The 20,853-nt window shown below is 38.3% G+C and overlaps 1 protein-coding gene across 1 annotated transcript in view; it reads left to right on the top strand.

Moving 5' to 3' along the window:
• The window catches only part of LOC104511716 (myelin transcription factor 1-like protein), a gene marked incomplete at both ends in the record, with an annotated part of 55,552 nt that overhangs the window by 22,141 nt on the left and 12,558 nt on the right, over positions 1-20,853 (top strand). Inside the window, 5 exons of the mRNA XM_010154436.1 lie at positions 1,089-2,066; positions 6,601-6,735; positions 9,280-9,370; positions 11,676-11,783; positions 14,958-15,169. Coding sequence (XP_010152738.1) covers positions 1,089-2,066; positions 6,601-6,735; positions 9,280-9,370; positions 11,676-11,783; positions 14,958-15,169 — 1,524 coding nt within the window. The remainder of the gene's footprint in view (positions 1-1,088; positions 2,067-6,600; positions 6,736-9,279; positions 9,371-11,675; positions 11,784-14,957; positions 15,170-20,853) is intronic.

Genomic DNA, 20,853 nt, shown 5'->3' on the forward strand with positions numbered 1-20,853 from the left:
AGAAACGGGCACTTCTAGCAGTTATTAGTTTTATTCCCAAGAACATATCTTAACCACATCAGGTGGACTGTATCATTAAAGTGTCTGCTTCTCTTACGGACTGAGGATGGGAAGACTGAATAACTTTCTCAGATAGAGATGCCTGCCTTGCTCATGTCTAAAGTTAGGTGAGATGAATCTCACACTCAGGGACTCACATTGGCTCCATCTTACTAAGTTGTCCCTCGATTATTCAACAGTTACTAAAACAAAGCTAAGTAAAATGTGGTAATTCTGCACCATTATCTTACAGTACACAGGACAGTACATAACAGCCCTATCATACATATATGACCATAGAATCTGGGCTAGCATATTTACTTCAAATTATATTGTGCATATGATTGCTTCTATCTTTCTTTCATCTAACAACTCTCTTAAAATTCTTACCTCTCCACAGTTTGCATAGTTAAACTGAGAGATTTTGATTCCTACTGATGGATCCACTAAGTAAAATGCCATTTTGATCTTCACGTACAGTTATTGGTTGTCTAGTGTTAATGGTGTGTATGGTGTTAAAAAATTGACAATTTCATACTTGGTGTATACTCCTTCTCTTTTGGTGAATGGCGTTCATCAGTAAGAGATTAAATACAGTAGTGGTCACTCCTTTGCCATCTGCCATCTTTACAGGAGGCAGAGGAGTGAGAAAAGTTGGAAACCTAGGAAATGATGTCATATTAGTAATAAGATTGTAATAAACCCCATAAAACTGTAAATATAGAAATGAAAGGAGAAGCATAAGTTTTTATGCCATAATATTTAGCAGTAGTAGTAATTAGCATTTTGATTGCCTTTTTCTTATTGGTCCTGTGAAAGAAACTCATGTGAATAGCAAATAAACAAAAATAGCCTTATGGACTACAGAGAAATTCACGTCACATGGGCCTTAGTGTTATAGAATTGCTGTGTGATTAACAATATGTGACATGCAGTTTGTTTTCTGTCCGTGCGATTGCAACAACAGTTCCAATTGTAGCCACTTTTTTCTTTTCTTTTCCTTTTTCTTTCTTTCTTTGTTTCTTTCTTTGTTTCTGTTTTTTATGCAGAAGACCATCAAATGAATTGTCACAATACTCGAATAATGCAAGACACAGAAAAAGACGATAACAATAATGATGAGTATGATAATTACGATGAACTGGTGGCCAAGTCATTGTTAAATCTTGGCAAAATTGCAGAGGATGCAGCATACAGAGCCAGGACAGAATCAGAAATGAACAGCAATACATCTAATAGTCTGGAAGATGATAGTGACAAAAATGAAAATATTGGTCGGAAAAGTGAGCTGAGTTTAGATTTAGACAGTGATGTTGTTAGGGAAACAGTGGACTCCCTTAAATTATTAGCACAAGGACATGGTGTAGTGCTTTCAGAAAACATTAATGACAGAAATTATGCAGACAATACTTCACAGCAAGATAATAGGAATATGAACTTTGTAATGCTAGGGAAGCCTGTGAACAATGGACTTACGGAAAAAATGGTGGAGGAGAGTGATGAAGAGGTCTGTCTCAGCAGTTTGGAGTGCTTAAGGAACCAGTGTTTTGATCTGGCTAGGAAACTCAGTGAGACAAACCCGCAGGAAAGAAACCAACAGCAAAACATGAACACTCGTCAGCATGTCAGGCAAGAAGATGACTTCCAAGGAAGAACACCAGACCGGAATTACTCTGATATGATGAACCTAATGAGGCTTGAAGAACAGTTGAGCCCCAGATCTAGGACTTTTTCTAGCTGTGCAAAGGAGGATGGTTGTCACGAAAGAGACGATGATACCACCTCTATTACTTCAGATAGGTCTGAAGAAGTGTTTGATATGACAAAAGGTAACTTAACCCTGCTTGAGAAAGCAATTGCTTTGGAAACTGAGAGAGCAAAAGCCATGAGAGAAAAAATGGCAGTGGAAGCTGGAAGGAGGGATAATATGAGATCATTTGAGGAACAGTCTCCAAGACACCTTTCTGGAGATGACAGGAAGCCTAAACCCAGTGACGGCCATGTCAAAAAGCCATATTATGGTAAAGGTAATATTTCTATATACCGTATGTTATGTCATGAGAAAGTGTGAGCTAACGTGTTAAGTTTTGCTAGAATTCTGAAATGAAGTTATTAATTCCACAAAATGGGAACTTTATTTTAATAGTAGTGGTATGGCATGATTGTAAAATAGCAACATGCTGTGTTTATAAATTTTTTTAAAAGTCTTTCTGCAGTGTTAGAAATATGTACAGTATTTCAGTGAATATCATTGGCAAGATTAAAAAAACAACTTTTCAGGGAAACCAAACAAATAAGAGATCATGTTGAAAGAGGCAAAGATTTTTCTCAAGTTTTTGAATATATCTTATAGTAATAATTAAAAAACAATGAAGACAATTATGTTGCAAACTATATTGGAGATTGGGGTTTTGCGTAGCAGGTAGTCAATCAGCTATGAAGTGCATATTTTACAGATTGGATTGGGTAGGTGGCATTGTGATTTATAAAATTATCATCAAATGACAGTTATTGATGAAGCCTCTCCCATCTAAAATGTAGAATTGCCTGATAGAAATTGAACAGTATCAGAATGACCGATAACATAAGATAGGGGCAGTGACTGCACATTAATTATCTTAAGATAGTAAGGTAATGGAAACCATTTGCTATGCAAGGCATGGTGTGGCCTGGGCTGAGATCAATAGCAATTTCTTTCTTATGTGCATTCCACTTCACTGGTTTCATTCCATTGTGGAAACAGTTAAGGTGCTGCCTTGATCATAATTCAATACAAAAGAAAAGAGAAAAAAAAAAAGGAACAGACTAAAGGTTACCTTTAGAATGCCTTTTAATTTACGGGATTATCATGGTGATGGTGTGTTTATATTACCACACCCCGCTTCAACAAGTCTACATCTGTACATGTAGGGCTGTGTTGCGTAAAGTGTTCAATACCTCCTGAGACTCATTGAACACCCCTGATTCCCATTGACTTTAGTGGAAGTTGAGGATGTGGTATTTCTTGGGAGATGCTAAGCAGGGACTGGGTTCATCTTATATTTGTTGTAAAAATATTCGTTTTCTTTCTACAACTGAGATGGTGGGCATTTTTCTTCTTTTTATAAATCCCTGTTTTGACAGAGTAATACCTTAAGATCTGCCTGTGACATTCAGGTAGCCAGACAACATCTTGGTCCAAGGAAGGTTTTGATCTATTTTAGTAGCCTTAAAAAAAAAAATGTAACAATCAGTCTTTTAGAGAAGCATGGAAAGTACTGATGTCAAACACTCTTCTGCAATGTATTTTAGTGAAGTTTTGTTCGTTTTAAACACAAATTTGTGGTCCATCGAGTGCTGTAGTAACTTTGGGAATTTGGGGAAGACAACTTTATTTAGTTAGTTTATTACTGCATAGCCATGTGGATGTTGTGCTAAATGTTGTTTGCATATGACCTATTGTAGGTACATTTCCCTTTGAATATATGTCACTAATAAAACCACAGAAAACATGGCAAACCAATATTACTTTTCAAAGAGCTTTTTAACTCTGGTATTGTCTAACCCTTCCAGTCTGTGTATGCCTGGGAAATTATTTATGCACATAGATCTGCTGTCTCCAAAAAGACTGTCTAATTTCTGACAGTAACAAGAGTATGGACTTCCTATTTCAGTAAATTCTAGAGCTTCTTTGAACCATCCTATCTCTTGGGAGCTTCAGAATGAATTGATAATAGGTCCAAAACCCAGGCAGGGACTAAATATTGTGGTAGTTTGGACCAAGAAGCTTTGTGGAATAGATGGTTCTATGTTTTTTTTAATAAAGGAAGAAAGAAAAACATTCTTTCCTTACTTTAAAAACATAGGAAACATTGCAGTAGTTGTTGAGAGAGGAAGCTTTAAGAAGACAATTGCTTGTATCATTTGTTCTCCACTCATACATTATCTTCCAAACACTCCTGCAAGAGATACCCGGAGAAATGTATGATACGATTAAGTGGAAACTTTTTGGGTACCCCAAAATGCAGTGAGAACTACCTCCTGGCTTAAGGAGTCCCACTTTCAGAGATCATTGAAACAACTGTTAAGGGACCACTAACAATTTTTCCCTTGCCATTTAAAGCCTTCTAAACAGGCTTGCTTCTGAAATTTATGAAGTTTAAAAACTTTCAACTCCTCTGACAACCTTCACTGAGGCAATACCCCCATTGTGGCAAGGAGTGAGGAAGGGTTACAAAATTAAATGAAAATATACAATATTTCTCTCAGTTAGTAGAAGGGGATTTGCAAAAGAGTATCTGGTGTTTTGTATGAAGTTGTGGAAAGTTTAGTCAAATGTCTTCCATTAAAAGCAATGGGAAATTGTGCAAGTACAATTTTATGCAAGTTACGAAATCATTAAGAATAGTATACAGCATCTTTTCTGACTCATTAGACCATAAAGGCTCTTAAGGATCTGATACATGCTATAACTTTATAGCATAGAGCTGAATACAGAGGAGGACGCTTGACGCTGTAGGATTCAAGTGTCCAGATCCTCAGTTGCTCTAAATTAGAACGCCTTCCTTGACTTTGGTGGAGTTCTGACAATGTGGAGTAGCTAAAGTTCCTCCAGTTTAAAGTCTCTAAAAAGCCATTATGGTCTATTAATCATCTACATTTTTTGCAGTCCTTGATTATTGTTATATTTACATAATTTGTATTTCATTTACATTACTTACTCACTTATGTAATACTTTTACACATCCCAAAGTACTTGACATGAAGAGTTGCTTAGAGTTGTGTATGTATGTAGCTGTGGGCTTGCTGTTCTAGTGGTCTCAGCACAGGCCTATCTGGTAGGAATTCAAATCCCTCCTCTGACATTTGCTCCTTCTGTGGCCTTGGGTTTAACTTCTTGATCTCTTTGTTTCAATTTCCTGATGTGCAAGATGACGATATTTCCAGGAGTGTTGTGATAACTGTATAGCACTTTGGAGGTAGATTTGTATGTGTATTTATTGTTAAAGAGCATGAAAGAAAGACCTGTATTCTATAGTCAACATGCAGGTTAAGTAAAAGAAAACCTTCATAATTAGGGATTCCGTTTTCAAAGGAAAAGGCTTAAATGTCATATTAAAATTTAAGAATTTCAGACATGGACAGTCATTACAAGGGGCTAAGGAATTTCCCTGAAGTGAAGGTGTTTTGGAAGAACTTGGAATGTAAAAGTGTATATATATATAAGCTACCAGAGGGAAATCAAGGAAAAAAACCAGTCTACAGCTGCATGTGAACTCCAGACTGTATTGATTCATGCTGAAAAAAATGGGTTTTATGTGAAGTTCTGCAAGTACTGAAATTTCCACTGATTTTACTGAGGGTTGCATTTGTTGAAGCTGGGATGGAATTTAATGTAAGAGAGACTTAATGGAAAGCAAGTAGCAAAATCTTATTTTCCAGAGAGAGAAGCATAAATACTGAAGCAAAGTGATAACAAGAGCAGCATAAAATGCTTAAATGAAGATAGCTCAGATTGGGTATTTAAAGGAGGATGGACTAAAAAAAAGGAAGGGGGATGCTGGTTGTTCTTGAGCCAAAGTGATAGCAGTTATAATATCCTGAATTTTATTCACTTAATACTAATATGAAAATTAGCACTGACCTCCAAAATCTGGCAACTGTGCGTAAGTTGTTATGATGTAATTTGTATCATGTGCTTGCCCGGAAGGTAGGGATGTTATGTTACAAATGTTCTGTTAAAGGAAACAAGCTGATGAAGTATTTGAGGAAGTTCTAGTTCAGAATTAATCTCATCAGCAGTTCCACTACATTATTGGCAGAAAACTTCATTTTGTTGAAAAAATGCCTATTTAGACTTTTCATTGATTTGTAGACAGAAGATCCAACAACATTCTAAAAGATCATTAACCTTCTAAGCATATGAATATTCAAGCATTATATATTCATGTTTGTAATGGCCCAGATTTACACAGCCAGTGATACTTTCAGTAATTCTGATTACAGTGTTTACCCCACCATAATTTATTGAAGATAAAAGAATATTTACATAATTTCTACCACTTCATAAAGAAATTTAAAGAAAACAAGAGTCATCTTCTCCATGAGCCTTGGAAAAGGGATTTATTTGTGCTGAGTCATTGAATCATTATGCTAAAGAGCTGGGTTTGCTGCTCTCAGGACATTGAACTTCTATGACAGTACATTTGCAGACCTTAATACATCAGGCAAATAAGAATGTAAAGAAGGGAAATTCCAACTAAACAGTTTCCAAATGACCTTACACCTTTGAGCTGATGCTTGCCAGCAGAACATTGATTGACAGTGGTATGGCTTTGCTATAAAAAGGTCACTTTCCAATAACCATGAGTGGATATTGCTGTGATCATAGGAACCTGCAGTCTGAAAAGAAGATAATGGGATAAAAGTGGCAGAACTGTGCTAAGAAGTAGAAGGTTGTTTTTTTTTTTCTTCTAGTTTTCCTAAGAACATTTACCAAAGAGTAAATGACATGATTAAATGAACCTTCTTACAGAAATGTGAAAAGCATCATTCACTTGACACATTTGTTGTAAATTATAGATCCCTCAAGAACAGAAAAGAAAGAGAGCAAATGTCCTACCCCTGGGTGTGATGGAACTGGCCATGTAACGGGGCTTTACCCCCATCACCGCAGTTTGTCAGGATGCCCACACAAAGATAGGGTCCCTCCAGAAAGTAAGTTCACATTGTTTCACGGAAACCGGGGATAAAACTACAAAGATTTTTCTAGCATGCTTTCTAAACCTTTTGTTTAAAAGATTAATTTCATTTTTCAGTATGGTTTGTCTCAACTTAGTCAACTGTTCTGTGTTATACTCTTTCCTTTATTCCATCATTTCCATTCTCTACTAACTTTCACACTAAAAGAACAACTTTTAAAGCTGTATTCTTTGACTTTAAGAATCCTAGGTTATTTTTAAATAGATGTATTCAGTCAACAGAGAAAAAGGTTTCCAGAAGACGTGCACTGCTTTTACTTCTGCGTGCTGATGTCACATCAACTGTCCCCGTTGTCTTGTACAGGAATAATTGTACTTGAAAAACTCGCAACCCCTTTCCTTTGTTGTTGTTGTGTCTGAAACATAATTTATATTAAACTCGTTTATATTATTAAAAATAACGATTTGGCCATTACACAATTTACTTAGTTACACAACTCAAGATTTTGATCAACATCTCCTGTCAGTCACATGGGTGTAATTTCCTGCCACATCAGCGGATGCTCTACAAAGGAGGTTCACCCATCTGAGCCCAGGGACATTCACCTGAAGGCAGAGGGCTCCGTTTCTGGAAGTCACCTCCTTGGCTGGTGGAATCGGCATAGTTCTGTTGAAGCTGATTGCTCTATGCTGATGTACACCAGGCAAGCGTCTATCTGAGATCCAGTTCTCTTTCACACCAATTTTAGAATGGAGTAACTCCATTGAAGCCTGTGGACCTAAAATCCCCACTGTCCCTCAGCACTTACAGACCTAACCTTAGTGGATTTCCAACAGCCTAAAGGAGACAATCAGTGTTAAAATGGTCCCCAGTTGCCAAAGGGAAGTGGATTCTGAAGGATAGGGAAACAGAAATAGTTTAGCACACCAGGAGTGGCAGACATAAGTCTCCCCTTTCATGGTAGAGTGGCTTCTTCCAGAAGTAAAGTAATAAGGAAGTGCTTTAGGAAACTTTGCTGTAGCTTGGTTGATCTCTGAATACAGTAGAACAAATAGAGTAATTTCTCTGCTTTGAAAGACCCTGTAATTTTCTGAAACACAAATATTTATCAAGTTGCTTAAAGTTCTCTCGTTTTTACAAATGGTAAATAAAAAGCTCCTTAGAAGACTTTGTGAATCAAAGAAGAATATAGCTTTAAACTGTTTGCATGCTCTTGTACCTACTAAAATGAAAAAGGTGAGCTCATCTTTTTATTTTTTTCCTGTGATGTTGGCCTTGTGAAGCATGTTTCAAGAACAGCTTTGAATAGTAAGAATTTCAGAGTAAAGCTTTTGCATCTATACATGTTTTAGTTCACTGATGATGGGGTGATGATTATGGTTATCTTTTAATCAGTAAACATGTTTAAATTCTCAAGTCTCTGAACGGCTTTTATTCAGTTCTTAGTCAAGGAATTCACTGGTTTTATTAGATCTTGTTTTGAGTGAGAACTAAATACAGGCTTCCAGACTGGTTCTTGTGTGAGAAAAACAGAATATTACAAGGGCTGGATGTCTTTTTCCATAGGGTTATGTACAGCCATCCAGCCCTGAGACATGGATTCAGATATCTCCCACATCATACAAAACTCTTTACTGCTACCAAAATGTTCATGATAATTTGGCACTTCATAGCATGAGCTTTATGATTTAGAGGACTACTGCTCTGAACAGCCTTGGGATTAAGTTTTCCATCCAGCTTGCAATGGACGCAGATGTAAATCAGTTTACTTGCTTAAGCTTGTACCACTTAGTCCTTTTTTACACTGTTTTTTCTTCCTTTTTTTTTTTTTACCATCCCTCAATTTTTTTAAGTGCTTGTTTTCAGTTTTTAGCCTTTTGAAAACAATTTCTATCCATTGCAATCTCCACATCTGTAGAGAACACAAGTGAAAATTAAAGCACCAATTCTGCTCGTCGTATAGATATGAGTGATAAGTCTGTGTGGGAGTGGGCAGAACTGGCCCCTAGCTCAATTGGGCTGTCTGATAGTTAGGGTTAAATTCTGTTTAGGGTTGTATTGAGGTGTGTTTCAAATAATTCGGTGTTCTGCCAGTATAACCTGAGAGCAGATATTCAAGCTCTCAAGTTTGATACTGTGTGTGTAAAGCTATGCATTATGAATGCGTATGTTTTCTGAAAGAATTTTTCTAGTCTGTAATTTTGTATTGGACCATAACTAGCTCACACTTTTACTGTTGAGCCAGTCTCTGCTCAGTGTTTTTGTATGAAGAAGATGTTGGAAGTCTTCTGCTTCACTGTTGCACCAGAGATGCATTTGTTTATAGGTTCTGTAACCTTCATAACTTTCACTGTTGCCCTGTGTTAATGAACATAGATAGGGTCACGATACTTACTTCCCTCATCAGGCTTTACTGGCTATGTGTGTCACGTGTATTTTGAGGAATGCTGGTTGTTAATGAATCCTGCTTTGTTTTAAAATGGTTTCATATATACTGGGATTTGATTTTTTTTTTCTTGTTTTCATACTCTGCTGTTTTCTCTTACTCTCCTTGTCAAGTTCTTGCCATGCATGAAAATGTTCTTAAGTGTCCTACACCAGGCTGCACAGGCCGGGGCCACGTAAATAGCAACAGGAATTCCCACCGAAGGTAAGGATGCCATCGCTGGACGCCAATCTAGAGGGAACAGTGCCTCCGAACTGCAGCCCTTCTAGCAGTCCTTGGCGGGGGGGTGTGAGTGTGTGTATCGTTGTTTCGTTCTTAAGATTGACAGATGATGCTTCGTGTGCTTTATCCATTTTAAAGAGTACATTTCTTCATGTATTTTCTGAGGAGGACGAGTGTGCGTTTGCTTCAGTATGGATGAATTGGTCCACGGAAGACATTTTAAGCGTCCTTTAGCTTTTTGGGTGGATTTCTTTTCCTTTTGTTTCGATAGTAGCTGAACAGCAGTGGTACGAAACAAATGGTATGGCTCTTAAGGGTCTGTCACAGGGAGAAGGAAAAGTCTGCCAACATCAGCAGGCCTAGGGCCGAGTTCTTGTTCTCACACTTCACTCTCTTCAGGGAGTATTTTATAGTGCATGAAAAAGTCCACTCTACTCCTAAAAATGATTTTTTAATACATGAGAAATGGCATTTTAAGTACACAGACATTATAAGAGTTAGCTTTCCTATTGACCACAGTCTCAACCGTTAAGTCCTTATTCAGCTAAAACTGAATAATAATTTTGCCTGTTTAAGAAACATTATGAAAATGTCTCATTAAATTTAAAAATGAGAAGCCAGAAATATTAGATGTAAATATCTTAGCCAAACAAAAGATCAAGGGAAAACGTGAATTTTCTGTAGTTTCCGAAGATTAGTAATAGATTCTTGCAAAAGGGATGCCATTGCCTATTAAATTCTCTCCAACGCATATCAGATTTATCAAAATGTCACCATAATTTTTAGTCCACATCATAATTTTCCCATAGAACAAGAACTTGCTTATTTCTTTACAGTTTTTAAAAATCCAGGAAATGTGGGTAAGAAGAACCATGCAAGGTTCCTATTACCAAATTCCTTTTTTTTTTACTGTTACCTGTAGCATGAAGGCTTAAGGGACTACACAGGTACTGGGTGTTCAGTCTTATGAAGTTCTGGGTTACTAGAAGCCCCTCATATTAACTGCATGTCTCCTAGAAGACTCTTGCGGGTACCAGGCCATCTGCAGTAAGCTCTGGTACCCTTTTCTTCTCTGCAGTCACGCTGCCAGTAGAAGCAGCAAAAACCTCTGGGAAGGCTTTGTGGGAATTACTGCTGCTTGAAGCAGCATTCACTTCTGGTTGAATATCTACTAGAATATTTGAGGTGTCGGAAGAAGAGCATGTCAGTGGAGCACAGCTGCCCTCTGGCATGGCTCCAAAACCGCGCAGAGCCCCCTCACCCCTCTGCAGAACTAGGGCAGCGAGGGAGGGCTGGGGAGAGCAGTCTGCAGCCTGTGCTCACCTCTTTCTGCAGCTTTTGGGGCATTTTGCTCTGCTTCACTTTTTTTGATTCTTTTTTATCCCCCTTATTTCCTGTAGGGAAGGAAACATCTGGGGATGCACTGATTTGCCTTTCATTTTAATTTCTTTTCCTGTGGAGAACACAGAGAGCTGCGGTCACATAAGCACGCAATAGACTATGACAAGGAAAAGACCCCCCTCCATTGTCAGGTCACAGGCTTTTACAGCTTCACTAAGAGCACCATCTGCTGGCATCAATATATTTATTTTTCCCTGTTCTAAATCTTTTCCAGAAGAATCAGGCTTAGTATTGTCACTTCAATAATACTTCAGTATTTGAAAATTTAATTGAATTTCAATTCAAGTGCAGAAGTTCTTTTCACGTTTCATCATTTACTATTAGAAAACATATTTTAGTGGCTGAAATTCATGAAAAAACCCACTAAGTATAACGTAGTTGAGATGTAGACTTAAAGACCCAAGGCCAGATTTTGCACTCATTTATATGCCTTGCAGAAAGATTTGAGTTAATCGAGCTGAATGAGGTGTGAAGCAGTGCAAGATCTGGCCTGTATGGTGGTGTCATTTAATCATCTTCAGAAGCCATTTCATTGGCAACATTTGGAGATGCAGAAAGGTCACAAGTTTGCTAGTAGAGCTGCACAATAGATTCCAGTTTATATCCTCCTCTCCTACTGGTATGTTCACTGGCTGACATCCATGAATAATCTACCCATGTATGGTCAGAGCAGAAGAGCAGATGTAAGATCTACCTTGCAACTTTGAAAGCAGAAGAAAGGAATTCTATTCTAGAAAAAAATATATATGACCAAAAAGGTTTTGGAAAGTCTTTTCCTTCAGATTCTTCCTGATGCTGGCTAAGGAGGAGAAGGAGTAATTGGATCAGTGCTATAATGTGAAACTACGCAGGACAAGACAATTAAATTTCCTTTCTGTAATTGCAGCCTCTCTGGATGTCCTATTGCTGCAGCAGAGAAACTGGCTAAAGCTCAAGAGAAGCATCAGAACTGTGATGTGTCAAAATCAAACCAGGCATCAGATCGGGTTTTAAGGTATTAGAAATCACTATAATACTTATTATTATGCAGAATTCATCACACATTCACCTAAAATGAGAATTTATATTTATATACGTTGTATATACATATATATCTCCTTTAAAGAAGAGTTAGAATTAGGGCTTCTGGATCCAATACTCACAGTGTATATTTCCCACTCAATTTACATGGGGGAGGGTTGGTAACTATTTTGGCAAATACATGTAAAGCTGAAAAGCTCATTTTTGTCTTAGGCATTGTTTGGTGTAAAGATGACTGCTGGAGTGCAAAGTCTAAGAACAGTGTGAAAAAAGTTGGTATCTTTTGGGAATAAACTAATATTTACCGGTAAGTCTTGGTTTTTTCAGCAGGCTTTTACTAGTAAATATCAGTTTAAATTAAACCAGAAGCCCTATATACATCACCAAACTTGTAGTACATCTTTTGGCAGGACATTTTGAAAAATGCCAGGTATAGCTTAGATTCCAAAATAAGGTCAGGCTTAGTTCTTTGTCTTTATTCCCCCACTCACTGTCAGGAAGGATGGAAAGAGAGAATAATTCTTCCAAATTTTCATATGGGAAGGACCTTTTACGAATTTGAGAAAATTATACCCCTTATCTTCATCCATGTAGGATTTTGTATTTATGCAAAGATGTATGCAGCTTTCTGCTATTGTCTCCTCTTTTGAGATACGTGGGTGGAAAAAATATTATTTCTAAGGAGCTGAAGTGTGAAGGATACATGTAAAGGAACTAGACTTCTGCATGATTGTACCAGCCTTATGCTGATGATGCCCCAAGAGCTGCAGAATTTCTCCATGGATACTGTGATATCTGTGGGCTGGGATAGGTACCTCCCTCCCAGCTGTCTCGAAGAGCGTGGAGGAAGTGCCGCAGCTTTAGTTCCCAGAATTTCCCACTTATCCCATAGGTTTCTTAGTATGAAGCTGTCTTCTAGATTTAAAATCTGATAGGTCCGCTTAAAAATGAAAGTTTTCTACTGTATTATCAACATCATTCTTTGCATATTCTCTTAAAACTTCATCTAATCTTGATGGTCTTTTCAAAAACCAGTCTTTCCTTAGAGCTGACAACACAGAATTACGGTTCACATCTACAGAAGATTCTTTGTCATGCCTGTTGTTTACCTTCTTCACACTGTTTTTGATGAGCTTTATCTTACCTGCCCCTAATTCAGATTCTACATATAGCATCCCAAACAGTTTTCTTAGAGAAGGGTTCTTCAAAACCTATGAATAAGAAACACCCTTTGAGGGAATAACACACTTTCTCACTTGATGGAAAAAGACAAGTCAAAAATGCAGTGGCTTTTACCACTGCTCATTAGAGGGAAGCCACTGAAGTCAGGTGGCTTACAAAGAAGGCAACTGCTCAAAAGCAGCATCCGGTTTGCTGGCAAAACTCCCTAGGAAGTTGTGCTGCAATCTTAACTTTGCTTGTGAGCCTGCCCTGTGTTTCAGGTTTTATAGACAACTCAAATAATGCTTTCATCTTGTCTCCTGCTTGCTTTTTACCTTTAAGTCCTTGAAGTATTTAAGATGAAGAACTTGGGAGCTATTTATAATATTTGCATGCAGGCAACTGATGGGCAGACAGAGATGTTCTAAGAGTAAATCTTGAATATTTGTCTTCATCCCAGTTTCCATCCCACCTGCATCAAAAATTTCTTTCTTACTTAAAAAGAAATCAAATTCATAGGACTTTTGTTCCACAGAAATTTTGGATTTGCATTGAATGTACAGGATCTGAATTGCATTTTTTTAGCTAAATATAGATTATCTTGAGACAGGATCAAAATATTATTCATATCATCTCATTGTATAAATGAGCCCACTGTATTTTGTGAGGAAGAAGTGTCTAAAGAGACGAGCATACATAAATCAAAGAGAATAGTATGACTAATAGGATTTCTTGGGTGATCTTTACATAAATATCCTGACTAAATTCTATGAAAATGAATTAATTCAGAAAAACATAATATTCAAAACCTGTTTCTTACTATTTATCACATTCCATTTTGTCAGTCAGCATGATGATACTTCTGGTCTTGACTGAATTTATCTTCCTATGAATGTTCCTTCCATTTCCTCTGGTTATAAATGCAGAAAGGGAAAAAAAAAAAAAAGAAAAAGAAAAAAATACTTGATTATATGATTCTTGATTCCAGCAGAAGCACCTCAGGTGTGCTGTTCATCATCTTTACCTCCTACTAAACACAGTAGGTAGACATGCAGCACTGTGTAGCTGTTGCTCCCCATGACCCAGTCATTTAACACTTTCTTATGTAGGTAAGATTTGCAGGATCTGACCTTCATTTACCTGCTTTGAGAGCTGGTGACTCCTGTGTCCCCATGCAGAAGACAGCATGGCAGGAGTTCACTACTGCATTCTTTCACTGAGATTCAACAAGTTTCTCCAATGGCCCAGTGAGATCAGTCAGTGCTTCTCCTGACTATCCTCCCTCATACTCAAAGAACAGGAAGTTCAGCTGATAGTTCCACTCCGTGTTCATTCACAGGACCTTCCGTGAGGTGTGTATCGGTGTATCAGGAATCGCAGCTCCTGCCAGACCTTGCGTTTAAGGCTGAGCAGGATCTGCCAGGCAGCCGCTCAAAGTCAACAGAGATTGTGAGACTCTCTGTGTATTTCTCAAGAAAACATGGATTTGTATTTTGAGGGATGGAACAGGACTAGCTCCTTTGTAAAGCGTACGGGAAAACAGCATACAACTCTGTTGACAGAAATCCATTAATTAAATGGAGCTTCCAGTATATTTTCTTTTTGGCATTTAAAGGAATCTGTCCAAACTTCTTCTGTCAGTCTGCTTGCCCCTCTTTAATTCACATCCCAAAAGTAAAAAATGGTTGCTTTGTGATGGAATTACATGGGGAAAGGGAAACCCTGAAGTATTTTAAAACAGAATTTTAAAATAGTTTTAGCTGCAGGATACATTTAGTGGTATTAGAGTTAATTCTGTCTAGGCTTTGTTCAAGAAAATATATATTGTTTGTCTGCTGAAAATAACCAAACTAAGCAAATGCACTAATATATTCCTGTCTCTTGAGTACAAGAAATAACTAAGATTTTCTAATCTGAACTATAAATTATGCACAGACACAGTAAACTGAACTGCATCTAACAAACTTTACATATCTTTAATTTCTAGGCCCATGTGCTTTGTTAAGCAATTGGAGATCCCTCAGTATGGCTACAGAAACAATGTCCCCACCACCACACCCCGCTCCAACTTGGCCAAGGAACTAGAGAAATACTCTAAGACTACGTTTGAATATAACAGTTATGACAACCATGCCTATGGCAAGAGAGCCATAGCTCCCAAGGTGCAATCCAGGGATATATCCCCCAAAGGATATGATGGTAGGAGGTGCACACTCTTATACATGAGAGACAAGTTTGCAGTTGATCATGTTGTTGTATATGTAAACATCATACAAATAAGACATGTTTTCATGTTCATATAGTATTTTGAGGAATGCTGTCATGTGTAAGTTCTTTTGAAGGCCTTTGTAAAAAGCGTTGTTTTATACGGTGCTTGCTTCAGGATTGTTGCACTGGCAAAGGAACATCTCCAGCTATTAAGCTCCTGGGATGTGTTGAGGTCGCTATAAAAGCTAAGCAATAGAGCTAGTCCTTATGTTGCTGTCGGGGAGACCTGGCCTCAAGGGTCACATTAGGATTCTCGCTTCTGTACGGTAGTTCAGGTAACCCATAAAGATAACATACTTGCTCTGTGGGGATATCGAAGTAGAAAACCTGGATCATACTGCACTTCAGAAATCACTGCTACTTACTTAATGAGGCATTTCTGCTCATTTTGTCCTCGTGAATGCACCTGTTGAGTTCGCTGGAAAACCCAACATATTTAGGAGTAGGCTGAAAGTGGCTTCAGTTCAGGAGGAGATAATGGATGGAGTCTGTCAGGCAAGAGGATTTTTATTAGGGGAGAAAAATGAACTGCAGGATAAAGAATGAGGATTTGGATTGTAGGTTTTGACGACATCAGGAATTTTTCTGAGCAACACAATTATGTGTATATATACATATATAATGTGTGTGTATATATATATATATAAAACCAAACTGTACCTTTATATATATATATATGGGGGTTTTTTTTGTCAGCAGTTTTATTTTTTCGTTAAAATATTTGATACTACTGACTGACTACCATAGGAAATTTCAGGCAGGTGTCAGATTTTTGTTTAGGAAAACAGAAATAAATGTACTATATAGAACAATTTATGCTGTTGCCTGAACACAGACTCTGACATTCACAAGTAGGTAAGTGGCGAAAGGGAAAATTGCTCCAGCTCTTGTCTTCATATTTTTGATATTTCAGATATTTTGCTTTCTCATAGAATCAACAGGCATGTTCTTGCACTATAGCAGAAAGGAGAAGGGTTATGAAAGGCACCATATTTTTGAGTAAAAGTGCCCTTTTTTCTTTCATACACTGGTCTTGTTTGCCTCTATCAGAATGAGGGCTTAAACATTATTAAAAGTAAAGCACTAACAAACTGTGGCTAGTCAGCTAATTAGCATACATTAATATAAGATAAATGAGATATTAACTGTTGTGTATATGCTATGTCTACTCTTTCAGAAAGGAAAGAATCAGAATATTCCTGCGTGTCTTATGGACATGGGTACTTTCAGATCAAATTACGGATGCTTAAGCAACTGATAGATATTATTCCCATTTAAGACCCCTTTTCAGCAAATAATTACAGACTCTGCTTTTCCCAAATCACGAGAACTTGAAAATCCATGTAACATTAAACACAAGCTTAACAGTGGCCTTCAATAATGAAATACTATGGTGTTATGGGTCACTGTCTTTATGCATACTTATCTTTCCTTTATATAAATAGGAATTTTACTTGGAGATAAGACTGGGACTAGGTTGCTTCACTGCCCACTAAGGTGAGCCAGAGAGGCCTGAGGGACAGTGTATGCATGTGATTCATGCTGGTACAGCAAGTATACAAGGTTCTTGTGTGCTCAGGACAGCTGAAGCCCACTGCAGCTGGGGCAGGTTGTTTACCAAACAAAGGCTAATTCCCACTCAATTTATTTCATACCCCTGTCTCTGCAGGAGGTGGCTCACTGTACCTGGTTCCAAATGTGTGCTCTTTGGCCAGGCAGACATGCCAGCATGGTCCTAGACATGGGGCCTAATTGGAGGTTTTCTTTGTACCCTATCAGTGATTTTCATTAAACCTTTAGGATTCACATCTGATATTCCACATGCACTCATCGTATTTGGCTAAAATTGGAAAAGGGTTTCAACATTCCTCAGGAAAATAAGCTATAAATTTATGGATTGATGATGTGAAATCCTTGGCATGCTGAAATCGGTCAAAATTTTGGCACTGGCTTTCAGTGGGGCAAGGATTTTGCTGACAGGTATTGTAAATAAATGAATGTGAAAGAGATTTTAGGAAGAGGCCCTTCACTTGAAAGAGTGACTTTTCCTCAAGAAACTTTGCAGTATTTCTAGGTGATTTCATATTTGTGTGTAAAAACCCAAAAATTTCATTATTGCTACTGAAGTCATTGTGGAGGTACAGAGTACACCACCTATTATGTATGTCAGCAAACACATCTATATAAAAGCAGGTTTAGTTCTGAAAAGTCATCCTGAAAAACCTGAAAGTAAGCCTAAGGTTTTGGGAGAACTTCAAAGTAAACAACACTTTAGTTTTTCTGACTGTGAAATGAGACATATCATAGAATCATAGAATGGTTTGGGTTGGAAGGGACGTTAAAGACCATCTAGTTCCAACCCCCCTGCCATGGGCAGGGACACCTTCCACTAGACCAGGTTGCTCAAAGCCTTGTCCAGTCTGGCCTTGAACACTTCCAGGGATGGAGCATCCACATCATCTCTGGGCAACATATAGTCTAAGGATCTGAAAAAATTACAACTTCATGTCTCAATCCTCTTTTAATTGTAAGCTAGTACTGTATTTTCATCATCAGAGAAAGGGATTATACGTTAAGTAAGTGTATGGTTGTGAGTGACATAAACATAAATAGCTCCTTTGGACTGTTTCCTTGATTTTTGTTCCAGTAAGCTTTAGTAAAAAACAAACAGAAAATGTATACTTTGTACTGTGGGGTAGGATACTGTCATAATTCTTGAGAAATCTTGGGTTTGTGGGCTTTTTTTTTGCTTTGAAACCAGTTTCATAGTGTATTGGATGTTGGGTTTATGGTATACAGAAGCGGCAGAGATATGAACAGCTGGACAGAGCAGGCAGAGGAGGCAGCAACCTTTCAGTTGCTCAGCTGATGGCAGGAGCTCCTCTCATCCTACCAGTAGGACTGGGTCTTTCCATCAAAACACTGAGAAAGTGTTAGGAGTAGGATTCATCTGACCATATCTAGCCTCCTCTAATGTCAACACCTACATCTGAGCTCTTCACCCCTTTCAGATCTGAGGAGAAAGATAGACACTTCTCTGATGCAATTCATTCAATTCCTCCTGAAGTACGTAATTAAAACTGGTCAGGTGAATCACTGCCTGAAAGTTCTTGGTTTTTTCCACTGCCTGTAGAGGAAGCCTGTAATGACTAGGTCAGATATCTGAAGTCAGTTGTGATTAATCTCTTATTGTGCAAGTCAGAAAAAATATTGAAACTGTAATGTACATAACATACGTAGTGTTTAGGCAATACCGGGGATGAGGGTGCCTGGGCAGAATTTAATTCCACTGAAAATACCTTAGATTGGTCCTTTATGTTGTTGGGATCTCTCCCACTCCTCCATTATTAATTAGCAAGAGGAGCCTGTAGACAGAGAGATTCGTCATCATCAGCCCCTAGGCATGCCTGACGGGAGGCCAGCGTGGGTATACAGCTGGTCAGACCCGTGTCTGTTATTTAATGGGAAAGGTGTTCTCCACATTTGGTTTCACCCTGGATCACAAAGCATAGAGGGGACTGCAGAGCTTCCAAAACTTGGTGCCATACAGTTGGGCGACATAGCAAGCAGAATTGTCTGGTATGGAAACAATGCATCTTTCCCTTCATTAGATACCTAATTGATTTAGTTCATTACAAATCGGTGATCTTTGTTTCTCCTGAAAAGCTAATGTGAAATGAACAGTCTGGCTTATGTGATGCATCTTAAAATGTACAGCTACAGTAAAGTTAAAATAACCATGGCCATTTTTCTCTAAGTGAGTTTTGCTTAAATTATTGTTAATCTAAAAGCTAATAATTGAGTAGCATGCTTATAGCACTAACATCTTCAAAGTGTTTTGCAAGTGAATCACAACACAGCTAAATTTTAGAAGAACTTTCTACTTATAGGGAAAATGAATTTGAGGGATAATATAGTTTGACCAAGGCCACAGAGGAGTCCATATCAGAGCCTGCATGAGTTTCTGATGGTTAGTCCTATGTATAAAGCTGCCTCTTTACCCCCTTTCTTTAGCACATCTTCTCATATATATAATTTCCCATGTAGTATGTCTCTTACATCTGTCTAAATGTGACCTGCTATAACAAGACTAACGTTTTTTGCAAGAGACAGAGGTCTTATTTGTTCATGTGAATTTTTGAAAGATACTTCTAATTTGACAAGTTCAGTGGTACAGGGTGCTTGCTGTGTTAACACAGTAGAAACTGAATTATTCAATTATTTCCTTCCTTAAGTATAGGAAAATTCTTGTGTGTCTTGAATACCGTTACAAAGTAACAATGGATAAATGCTGAATTTTTAATGACCACCACTGACTACTATATTAATAATGAAACTCTTGAGAAATGGTTCACAGATTTATTGTTAGTGGATACCCTGCTAGAGTAGTTCTACTATGTGTTCAAAACAAAGAAATGTGATGAATGTTTAGCATTCACTTCACTTAAAAAAAAAATCAGACCCTGTGCATTATGTGGCTTTCCTGAGAAAAATCCATCTGTTACGAATTAAGTGAAACATTATTTCCTTTGCAGTAAAAATAATGCCAGGATTTTTTTTTTTTTCATTTTTTTAGAGAAAGGAGGATGACACAAGCTCTAGCAGAGATATTTTGCTTTCAGATTCTTCTTTTGAACCCTGCCTGCCTACCAAAGCAGCCTGTGGTTCACAAATGGGCTGTGCTCATGGGAGCAGATTATTATATGTATGTCTGCTCAGACAAATACACCTGAAGAGTCTGGCATTTAAATGGAGCCCATCACAGAAGAGCTCTAGCTAGGGCCTGACCTTCTTTGTATAGCGCTCTAATCAGCATGCTAGTTGGTTATTGTTACACTGTGCTATATGGTATGATCCCTGCCGTATGCATTTCCATCTTAAGGGGAAGTAGTCACTGTAATATGCATGTATGTATCCTCTGACCTTGGCATTTATTTTTTTATGAAAATACATGAACTTTTATATTTGGGAGATGAGCTGACACTTTCATTTTATATAAACACTTTTAAAACAGTTTATTTGGGAAGAGGGTTGGAGAAATAAGTGAGCAAATAGGGCTGCTTCCCGTTATCACTTTAATACCTTTGGCCGCAAGGAGCATTTCTTAAAAGCAGCAGAAGCGCTGCGCTGTACGCAGATAGGCCGGACGTGAGCTTTGGCCGTGCCCTCGCGCTTCTGCGGCCTCTGGAGGCTTCTGTTGGCCCGAGCACAGCCAAGTGCCCCCGTCCTCGGCGTGAGCAGGCAGGGGTGTCTGTGGCCCTTACTGTTCTTCTGAAGAGTCGCAGGTGCTCGTGTTGTTTGAAGGTGGGGACGTTTCACTTATATCCATTTCCATTTATGCAGCCGCTGCTTCTGCCTTTGTGCGAGCCATGGTAAAACTCATGTGACCACCACCTTTCTTCCTCCATCCTGCACCTCTCCTTTCTGAGGGCCAGTGTGGTCATATATGCCGGTGAAGTAGGAAGAAGAAACCTTTTAGGAAGCATGGGGTGTTTGAGGACATGCGGGTAGTGTCATGGCCCAGACACCAAGCCCATCAGCCATAGGGTGGGCTCGTCTCCAGCAGCTTTGGGGAGTCTAGGCCTTAAATTAACCGTTTGCTCATGTAAATAGCA

The sequence above is a fragment of the Eurypyga helias genome, unplaced genomic scaffold, assembly GCF_000690775.1.
Source record: "Eurypyga helias isolate BGI_N326 unplaced genomic scaffold, ASM69077v1 scaffold13986, whole genome shotgun sequence".
Classification (NCBI taxonomy): Eukaryota; Metazoa; Chordata; class Aves; order Eurypygiformes; family Eurypygidae; genus Eurypyga; species Eurypyga helias.